Below are 11,760 nucleotides of genomic sequence, written 5' to 3' on the forward strand. Positions count from 1 at the left end.
AGTACGAAACAGCCCTGTATATACCATAATATTTATATAGTAATTTCATTTATAAAGCCTTAGACTTTTAAGGCCAAAAAAAGGTATTCTAATACCTAATACCTAATGTGCTATATCCGGCTTAGTAATGACTCTAATACCTGGCGTAATTAGTTAGATACGAAAATCGCAAACAAAATCATAAACATACTATAAGAGACCCTATATCCTAAAGTCAAGTTCAAAATTAACCTTACTATCTCGTATCTGCCAAAGTCTCATATTACCTACTACCCTTAAGCTAGATTACCGGAAACCTATTATATACAAGTCGGTACTTAAGAAAGATATAGATTAGGCTTGGCAAAAATACCTATAATATTAATACTAGTATTAATAATATTAGGTATTTTTCAGGTATTATAGGTATTAATACGTATTAATACCTTATTAATTCTTATCCCTAAAAATTATCTCTTTATTTTATTATTTTATTTATATAAGAATATATTTATATATAATTCCTTTTATTTCTAGTCTTTCTATTAAAAAATTTATTTACTACTTTTAATAAAATTTAATAATATCTTAAATTTAAAATACCTCTCATATTTGGAGAATTAAGCCCCGTATTCGTATTTCTTATTAAGGTACTAAATATATAAGCGAGCCTTACGAAAATCTCAAAAGCTCATTTTTACTTAAAATAGCCATATTAAGATTAGTTTTAGCCTAAAATATAAGGTAAGTAGCTAGATAAAAAGCCTAAATTAAGGAAAATATTTATACTACCAAAAGTTTTCTTATAAGAGAAATAGTTCTAAAGTTAATTATAATTAAAGAAGAAAATTAGATTTAGGGAATTAATACTATTATTAATACTATTAATACCTTATGACTCTGGTATTAATACGTATTAATACCGGAAATTTAGGTATTTTTGCTAAGCCTAGTACAGATATTATTAGCTAAGCAATATACCTTGAGGCAGCGACGGAGCTCTATTAGTTAACTCTGGGACTAGAGATAAACTATTCAAGTTCTTATTAAGTACTAAGGCTTATTTATTAAAATACCTATCTTATTTATATAAAGAATTAATAAATTCGTGGCAAATCTATTAAATACTATACTTTCTAGAAAATAATAAAAAATAAGTAATAATTCTAAATAGAATATAAGTAAATTGTTCCCTAGAACCTTTTAAGGAATAAGGATTTTTTAAATTCTATATAATAAGCTTTACTTCTTTTTTAAAGCAAAAGAATAAAATTCTCCCAGATAAATGCCCTAAAACAAGAGTTCTATTCCAAATAGCTAAATAAGTTTCCTAATAATCGGGAGGTAGCCAAATAATATTCGTATCGTCTTCCACTACCCAATAATTTATTACTTATATAATTAGTAATAGCTTACTATCGGGTGAGAAGGCTACTAAACTGACCGAGCCAGTGAGGCCCTCGAGCATCTATAGCGCTGCTCCCGTGGCCGCGTCCCAGAGCCGCACCGTCAGATCATATGATTCAGATATATGCCCTAATCCAGACACCACCTGCTTGCCGTTGGGTGAGAAGGCCACTGAGTTGACCAAGTCAGTATGGCCCTCGAGCGTCTGCAGTACTGCTCCCGTGGCCACGTCCCAGAGCCGCACCGTCTCATCCCCTGATCCAGACACTGCCTGCTTGCCGTCTGGTGAGAAGGCTACTGAACTAACCCAGCTAGTGTGGCCCTCGAGCGCCTGTAGCGCTGCTCCCGTGGCCGCGTCCCAGAGCCACACCGTTTTATCGTCTGATCCAGACACGACCTGCTTGCCGTCGGGTGAGAAGGCTATTGAATGGACAAAGTCAGTATGGCCCTCGAGCGTTTGCAGCGCTGCTCTTATAGCCGCATCCCAGAGCCGCACCGTCTCATCCCCTGATCCAGACACCACCTGCTTGCCGTCGGCTGAGAAGGCTACTGAATGGACAAAGTTAGTATGGCCCTCGAGCGTCTGTAGCGCTTGTAGATCATTAGTTCTTTCTTGCAGGTGGGGCGGGATCTCCATTGTGGCTTGGAGGCGCGATTGTTTGATGATAAAGGTGGAGGACGGGGGGGAGGTGTCAGATTTATGGGTCGTGGGGGACCTGCGAACTCTACTTTTCGCAGGGGCTTGCGGACTCGACTTTTTCGCATGTGGGTGGCTTGCCGGATTTATTTATGGAACATAAAATACACGTGATATCGGGCCGGGATAACTTAGACCCGGGTTTCGGTCTCGAACTTTCCGGTAAGCTTTTCGAAGCCCCTTCTTCTCTTAGCAAGCTAAGAGTACGAAGGCATACTGTAATATCTTTTCTGGATTCCAAGTACTATATCACGTCGATAGTTCATAAAGGTTCTATGACTCGACTAACTCCGATGCTTGACCCGCTAGCGACGGTCTAGATCTTCGCCATATTGCTCACGTTATTCGCGCTGGCCGGCAGAGCCCGAATTCGCGTTCCAAGACCCTAAGCGATCGCATTAGTGATCTCTTGTCCCAGATATCATAAAACCGCATTCTTTTGCGACTAGTACGTAAGTCAGGGGTTGAATTTATTAGGGGAAGGAGTACGGAGACAATTAGAGAGTGTTTTGACTCTTATATTATATGCTAAAGTGGTTGTTTTCGGCCCTGGATCTGCTAGATTCACTATAGTGTGCTTATTATGGAGCTAACGAAGGTCACAGTATTCCCCGAATTAACCATCACATCACATTACATCACTATTACCATTACCATTACCATGGCTATGGCCTCTGTCTTGAGGGCGTTTTCGAGACCCTTCCACTAGAGGTCTACATATTTTCCCAAGCCTTGCTCATTTTATTGACTCCTCTTAACCGATTAATCTAAATCTCTTTTAACTTGCCAGCAAATTCATGATATTCGATCTCGCCCGCTAACGTCGCTCTCTTGGGTATAGCTTTACACTAAGTGTCCTACCTCATTCGGCGTCAGAACCCCCGATAGGTACTGCGAAATAATCTCCCAAGACTCGACTTTTCGCGCTAAGGCACATTAAACGCGGGCGACGAGGTAGGTGCGGACTCTCAGAGCACTAACCGTGGGTTAATGGAGTTAGTAATGGCGTGCTTGCTTACAGGTAAAGCGTCGGAATTAATATCTGCAAGGGCTCGTTTATGAAGCCTCTGAGGCTTTAGATAGAGTACCTTAGTATTCATAGCCTTCAAACACGGACGTGGATAAACAAGATATATGTGAAGGACGAGGAAGAAGAGAAATAGCATTAAGTGCACGGCAAGTAATAGACCTTGAATCTGGAAGACTAATAGCAAGATGCTTATTACAGGTAAGGCTTATTACCCTGCTTATTAGGGAGTTCTAACAGATATCAGAAATACCTGGGTCTGAGGAAATCCGAGACGAGTTACGAATTCTTATACGTGATTACCTAGACGGCGAAGTAAGCTTATTAGAGTTGGATTATTAGCCTCTAAAGAAATAAGACGGCATCCTGCCTTAGATAACTCCTGTTTAGTTAAGAGGCAAGAAATAGATTAGTAAATATAGTATTATTAATAAAATCTCGTAGAGTTTCCCAAGCAAATCTCTTCTCTAGAACATAGACTTTACCTGCTTGTACCATACTCCCTTCTAGTAGAACTCGAGTCCGGTTATTTACCTCATTACGTGACTCTTTAGAGCGGCAGGCTCTTAAGTACGGCCTCCGAAGAGCCCCGCTCTCTTTAGATCTGTCTCTAGAGAGCCGTTGTCTCTAAAGAGCCACGGTCGCTTTAGTACGGTTGCTACAGAGCTACCTACTCTTTAGTATAATTACTCCAGAGCTATAGCCTCTATAGAACCATAATATCTTTAGTATAATCTCTATAGACTTTTTGTCTCTGGAGAGCTATATAATACCATATCGAAAAGAGCTATAAAATACAGATATTCGCTCCTATTTTGCTCCTCTAATTTTAATACGGTTTCTCTAAGTTTTTTCTAAAAACTAAATTACTAAGCGAGGTATAAACATACCCTAGTTTGGATTTAAAGTAGACTTTAATAATAGCGTTCTCAAAGGTTAGTATTCTTAGGATTAAATCTTTATAATATTAATAAGGATATCTCTATAGTAATAGAAATTTATTCTTAATTTGGACGGAACTATTAAGTGCCTTGCTTTTCTACTATCTAATAATTACTATAAACCATATTACCTCAATCTCCCTTATTACTCGTAATTATTACTACCAGAGAGCCGCCCCTCGACTATCTACCCTAAGCTCTCTATATTACAAAATCCCGGTCCCTAATTCCTCTAATTATTCCCATTTACCTTTCCCTAGAACTCGACTATCTTCCCAAATATTATTCCACCTACCATATTCCCTATCCGTACCATTCCCATAGCGGCATACCTATTACTACCGACCTACTAAAACCACTACTTTTTACCCCTTCTCCCCGGTGCATCCGTACCTACCACTCTCTTCTATAGGCGGAATAAACCTAGATAATATTCCTCTTTACCCCCGCTCTAGTATACCTCACGCTATATCCAGGAGCAATAAGCCCTCGGGAACCCCTTAAATACCTATAGCCTTAATAGCAGGTATGTCTATAGTAGCTTAAAGCATGCCAGCTTATGTAATAGTAGTAGTAATATTACTAGAGTATTAATGTAGTCTAGTAGCTCGAATAGAATAGCGAAGCCTATGTGAGGGCGGCTAGCTAGTATAATATTATGGGTAGCGGGGAATCGGCTATCCTGCTATGGCGGGAGGTATAGTACGATAAGGTTATCCTGTGGGATCTAGTCGAGAAGTACGAGGTTCCGCTACGAATATATACTCGTATTACTATAGTCAGTTTCGCTAGATACTATTATACTAGTGAGAGTAAAGTACTCGGGACTCGGCCTCTAGTAATATAAGGCGACGACGGTACGGGCTTCCCTGTATATACCTATTAGTAATAGTATATAGAGGTATCCTGACTCGTGATCTCGCAACGTATATAGCCGGAACTCCTTATTTAACTAAAGGTGCTAGTGGTATTGCGTTAGCAGGTAATTAATAAGATTAAAGAAGTAGATAGTAGGACGAGAAAAGAGGCAGTTCTTCCAGATTCTAAAGCGGATTTCGTTAGGCAGATACTAGAATAGGCAGAACGTGGGTATAGTTAAAGTATTAATGCTATTTAAAGAGGCAGCGGACTTCTTATCCCGAGGAAGATAGGAATAAATATTATTAACTACTGCGGGTATCCATATTAGTCTTAATAAGGGCAGGAATATAGGGTTATACTAGTTGATTTGAGAAAGTGACTCTAAATAATTATGTTTTATATTCCCGGTAGGCTCCCTATCTAATTTATATATACCCGTCTTGGGCAGGTTTAATTCGAGTTTAATTAAGGGAACTTGTTCTAGAATCTATTATAATAATATAGTATAGTATTCTGCTTTGCCCTTCTAGCTTTAGTATTTCCTTATCTCTTATATAAACTCTATAATGTGGACTATTTATCTCTTGAGTATTAAGAGTAACTATTCCGCTTTATTAAGTTCTGCCTTGGCTATAGCTAGCCTTTAAAGCCAAATATCTCGGCTCGGGGTTTTCAAGCCTTAAAGTCCTCTAGTTATAAAATAAATATAATTCTTCTTAAAGCTTATATCTTTCTCGGTTATAAATCTCTTATTATCCTCTCAAATACGTTCTAATATAGATTATATTATACAGATAGAATTCTCTGTTTTAAAAGCGTCTAATATATTCAAATTAACAAGCTTTTTCCAGATATTATTATATTATTACTAGTTATATTTAACTAAATAAATATAAATATTACATATCCTATACTTATAGTTTAGGTACTCGATTCATATTATTAGCCTATCTTACTAATTTGGATCCTTATAAAGCTAAAATAGTCGTATGAAATCATATCTTACTAGATAGTTCTTTATACCGGTAATATACTCGGCAAACCGACTATACTCCCTTATATATTACTAGTAATTCCGGAAATCTCGCTATCTCTCTAACTATTTTCCAAATACCCTCTATTTGTCTAGATAATCTTACTAGAAAGAGAGGATCTCCCGGTACTAACCCTGGTTACTAATAATAGCCTTAAGAAAGCTAATGGGATATAATAGCTAGCTACTATTACTAATAAGAGTATTATAGTATTTAGTCTTAAGTTATATATTAATAAACTATTATATCTCAGATATATTATCTATTAATAGATTGTGTTTTAAAAGACGACCGAGAGTATATAAGTAAAGTCCGGAAGATTTTTCTCCTTAAAGTTTAATAGATACTATTTACTACTTTTATAAAGTATAAATTAGTTATATTAGTATATGGAAATTATACGGAGTATTACGAATTTATTTATTGCAATAAGTTACTATATTATTACTACTATTAATAGACTTAGGAAGGTATATTTTCAGGATAGTAATTATAAAGAAAGCTAGTTAATAGTTTTCGAGAAATAGGAAAGCTGTAATTACAAATATAATAGCTAATTTTCCTATACTAGTAGCCTCTAAAATTGTATTATTAATCCTAATAGGGTATATCTATAATACTTTATATTTGGGGTAATAGTTCCAAGATATAGAAGATTTACTTTATCTCAAGAGATAGTATTTTAGTAAATTCTAAGAGTTCTATTAGCTAGATTTCCCTATTAGTATAGAAATTTCCGGAAAATGTTTTGGAACTATTATACTAAGGGAAAAGTATAAACTTAATTAGTTTCCTCTATTATACCGAGTTATTATAGCTATTTAAACTAGTGTAACTATACGGGCTAGTATAAATAGAAGACTAGAAATACGGAGTTTACGAAATAAGTTATATTTTTATATATAGTAGTAATATAGAATTAATTAGTAGTAGTTTATAATATCTGACTTGAGCCGTTTTTGCAAAATATAAAGCTAGTATTAAGTAAATCTTATCTATTCTAATTAATCTAGACTAGTAATTAATTCCTAAAGTTTTTTAGATAATATTAGTATAATTTGAGCCCTGTATTACTTTTTTATATGGTTAGAGCCGTATTTAGCCAAATTGGGTATAGTTTATATAACTAATTCCTATAGAAAATAGCTCTAGTTATAATAGATATAATGAAATCCTGTTCTATCTCTAGCTATAATCGGGATACCATATCTAATTATATAAATATACTAGTATGTCTTTAGATCTATAAGCTTCCAGAAGCCCTTAACTTAGCTAGCCTTATTAAGTACTAATAGAAATTTTATTCTTCTTTATATTCCGCCTATTATAAATACCCGAGTTATAAAAAAGCATATCTGTAGTTCTCGTATAAAGCTATCTGAGACTTATTAGGAAAAGCTACTAGATACTATTATAAGAGAAAGTAAAGGTATATATATTATCTACTATATATCCTTAGAGAAAGTAATAAGATATATTAATAAAATATTATAGGATATATAAGCTATAGTTAATAATAATCTACTAATAGTAGAGATCTTATATTACTAGTATATTCTAGAAAGAGGTAAATTAATATATTAGAGATTATTCCGGTACTTATAAAAAAGGCCCGCTTAATATAGACGAACTTATAATAGCTTATTAAGGTCAAGAAAGTAGAGCAGGTAGCCAAGGTATAATAATATTCCCTTATATCCATTAGTAACTAATAGAAGAGTTTATATAGATTATACTATAATAGCTAAAGCCTCTCTCTCTAAAGTATCCGTATATATTATTTCTCGAATACTTTATTAACTAGCTCCTATTAAGTCCTATTCCGAAAAGATACTGCCCTGAGTCTATTAATAGTTTTATTTCCTAGTAAGTCAAGTTTGCTTTAGGATTAGAATCCTACTAAGAAAGATATTACCGGTCGGATACTTTTCTTAGTTATTCAGATTGTAATCTAATTCCTAGAAGACTTATAAAGTTAGTACCGAATATGAAGTTTATATGGGATACTAACGGATTCGTTATATTACTAATATTTTCCTTATTATACTTATTTAGAGATAATATGGAAGTTAATATATGATTTAATTTATAAGTCGATTTATAGATATCCTAGTATGGCCTATTAATTATACTATTAGATATTAGTAGTACCTTTACTAGTTTAAGTTAAAGGAGCCTTATTAAGGAGCCTTCTTACTAACGGACGAACTTGGGTATAAATAATATCTATATATACTATTCCTATAAAAAATTCCCGGAATATATTATTAATCTAGTTAATTATATAGCCAGAGACTATAATTCTCTAGGCCCGTTATTAGATTAAGTAAGGCAAGATACGGATTTATATAATCTGGGAATAAGTAATATAGAACCTACTATAAAGAATTATTTTAAGGCTAATATCTTCCCTAATCCCAAATTATTAAATAGTCTCAAATATATTAATAAAAATCTAATAGCTAAATATACTATTTCAAATATCTTATTAAAGCTAAAAGTTAGTATTCTAGTACCTAATATGCTTTACGAATATAATAGTATTAGAGTATTTCCCTAGTAATAGGCCTAACTTCTCTCTATAGGAAATGAGATAGTAGCTAATATTTAAGACTTAATATATTTCTTCTTTATTATCGAGTTTAAGGTTAATAGTTCTAGAGGGTCTGGAAGTATATGGGTAGTAACGAATTAGTATCTAGGAAGCTCTATATTATATATTAATATTATTGAATACCTTAATTACTGGCTAAAGTAGTATAATAGTAATAAGGTCCGGCTAATTAATAGTACCGTATTTAGTATTACTATAAATAGTACGGAAGTGCGGCTCTATATCTCGTAAAAGTATAATGAGCTTAATTACTATATATAAAATATAAAGAGTTTCTTATTTTAGGAGCCTGAGTAATATATAGACTTTTATAAGTATGTCCTAAATATTATTAATTAGGGGAAAGACAAGTATTTAATATAAATTCGAAAGTCCCTAGATAACCTGTTTAAAGAGGGCAGGAGGAAAACCTTGGAGGTAGTAAAGTCCTGCCGGCTACCTTTAAATAATTCCGCAAGTAGTAGGAGTTATAAATGTAATACCTCGTTATATAAGGGAAAGCTACTAACTAACTCGAGAAAAGAAAAAGTTAAGGTATTTATATCTAGTATAGGTAATAGTAATTCTTAGGAATAAGATAACGAAAAGAAAGCAAATAAGACTTAGGATAAGGGTCTTGGAAGATAGGTATACTGGAACGAGAAGTATTAGGCTAAAAAGTACTTTAATAGTAAGAAATAGTAATAGGTAAATAACTCTATTTAGGAGCAGAGCTTATAATAGCCCAGGACTTCTTCCTAGTCTAATAAACTAGAATATTTAGTTTTATTTTAATATTCTAACTTTAATTTCTATATTTAAAGCTCTTACTAAATTAATTCGGATAGTATAATATAATAATTTAATAGGGGACCAAATCGAACTACTATACTAAAGTATTACTATCTAGATAGTACTGGATTAATTATAGTTCTATATTAGTTATTATTCCTAGTTATTTTTATATTATCTATTAGTAAACTATCTTAGCTTCTATAACTCGTACTATATATCTTTTTAGAAACTCCTCTATAAAGCCTTTCCATATCTATTAGGGAAGCCTTAAATTAGTATCTGGCTCAGAAAACCTAATATATTCTATAGATTTGAACTTAATTAACTTATATATATATCTAATAATAAAGATAATTTCTCTAAGATTACTAGGAAATAAAAGCTTAATATTAATAAGTAGTATATTAAGATCTTTAAGCGAGGAAATTTTAATAGCTAGAGATAGGATCTTTTTCTTAATATTAGGAAATAAGCTAGTAATAATACTTAAGATATAATTACTATTAAGGTTATACTTTCTAACTTTTATAAGAATAGGTTAATTAGTATAATTATTAGTAGTAAAGATAATAGCTAAGTAGATTATTTGCGGTTATAAAATATAATAGTTAGTAATCTTAGTTATTATTTTTATATTTATATTAGTTATATTCTTTATTATATTTATAAGAAAAGAGAAAAATCTAAAGAGTTTGGATTAAAGTTAGTAATATATTACTATAAACTCAAAATATATAATAGATAAAATCTTTTTACTTTAACTATATTTAGGGATATATTTACTTTTAATACCTGGAAGTCTCTAATATAAACCGTTACTATATCGCAGAGGTACTATAATTTGGACATATATAATTAACTAGTAGAAAGCGCCAAAAATATACGAGAAATAAATTAATTCCCTTCTTATTAAACTAATAACTCTCGGGCTTTTATACTCAGGCCTGTAAGAGAAATAAGGCATACTAAGTACTAGCTAAATCCGGCCGAGAATATACGGGGATTAGAATATTCGTATTATGATTTTCTAGATACTTATTAGTAATAATACCTATACTTATTAGAATAATCTAGTTTCCGGAAAAGAGGATCTCCTGGCGATCTAACTTCTATTAAGTATATAGTACCTTTAACCTTAATAGCGGCCTTATTAATACTAATAGTATAGTAGTAGTACTATAAATACTATAAGTAAAGAAGTAGTATTATACTTTATAATATCTTTATTACCTTTTATTTTATTTTCTAGACTAATATATAATTCTCTAATATAATATCTTTATTATATAATAGATATAGTACAAGTTTGGTATTTATTACTATAGTTCGAGAGTTCCGAGGTATGCCTATATTATAGTAATAGACTAAGTCTAGTATTATTAAATTTATTATATCTAAAATAGTTAAGGCCGGCTTTATTAGTAATAGTATTATTTCTATCTCTTTCTAAGCCTTAATAAATATAGCTCGAAAGTCTATAATAGGCCTATTTCCTTTCTCTAATAATCCCGGTAAGATAATAAATTCGGGGCAAACTATAAACTACTTAACGGATACGGTCTGAGCTCCGTTCTAATCTAATACCCTAGTAATATTAAACTCATTATTAAGCAAGATATTACCATAGTAAAAGTCCTAATAGTAAAGTAGAAAGGAGCCGTATTAATATTTGCAAATAAGGAAGGATATAATTGAGTCTATAAGAACCTAATAAGCTATAGACTATATAGACTAATCCTAATTATTTATATACTCGATATAAACCGCCTTATTTACTTCCCTTTTTAGAGTATAGAAATATATACAGGATGTATTAAATAAACTAACGGGATATAAAGTATTCCGGCTATTATATTCTCTATATACTTTAAAATATATAATTCTAGGTTTCTTATTCCTATAATTCTTATACCAGATTTGCCCTATTTTATTAAAGGTAATCTAACTAAGCTTATATAAATACCGTACTAATAGCCTAGTAACCTTAGGCTTATATTATTCCGGAATAAAGTTTAAGAACCTATTATCCAAAAAAATTTCTAGAATATAAGCTTATTAATATATACCGGAAGCCAAACGGGTTTCATTTATTATAATTATATCTAAAGATTATTGGAACTAGTATTAATATCCTTTATTATATTAGTCTAATTATTGCAATTTTACTAAGTATCTCCGTTTTAGCTTCCTAATTCTCTAATAGCCTAATTCTTATTATCTAGTATATAGAGTTTAAAAAAGCAATTTTAAAAACTATATTTCTTATACCTCTAGTAAGGCAAGTATAATTAATAGTATAAGTAATATCTTAAGCCAAATTATAGAGCTTTAATATTTCTAAATGCAAATACGGCTAATTTCCGATTAATATAATATCCTTAATCTCCCTTAATTATATAATATTATATGAGTTATTAAATAAGGAC

General features: G+C 32.0%; 1 protein-coding gene across 1 annotated transcript; it reads right to left on the reverse strand.

The window, feature by feature from the left end:
* Positions 1-1,253: 1,253 nt before the first annotated feature.
* Positions 1,254-2,105, reverse strand: K444DRAFT_562191 (WD40 repeat-like protein). Its single transcript, XM_024876976.1, has 2 exons — positions 1,424-2,105; positions 1,254-1,371 (listed from the first exon to the last, which is right to left on the reverse strand). Exon 1 carries the CDS (start codon positions 2,021-2,023, stop codon positions 1,448-1,450), a length of 576 nt encoding a protein of 191 aa, XP_024736250.1. The 5' UTR covers positions 2,024-2,105; the 3' UTR covers positions 1,254-1,371; positions 1,424-1,447.
* Between the last annotated feature and the right edge of the window lie 9,655 nt (positions 2,106-11,760).

This window comes from Hyaloscypha bicolor (assembly GCF_002865645.1).
Source record: "Hyaloscypha bicolor E unplaced genomic scaffold K444scaffold_86, whole genome shotgun sequence".
Lineage (NCBI taxonomy): Eukaryota > Fungi > Ascomycota > Leotiomycetes > Helotiales > Hyaloscyphaceae > Hyaloscypha > Hyaloscypha bicolor.

What these genes read in the sequence shown, in the direction of transcription:
- K444DRAFT_562191 (XM_024876976.1), bottom strand. Translation starts at nt 2,023, where the DNA reads ATGGAGATCCCGCCCCACCTGCAAGAAAGAACTAATGATCTACAAGCG.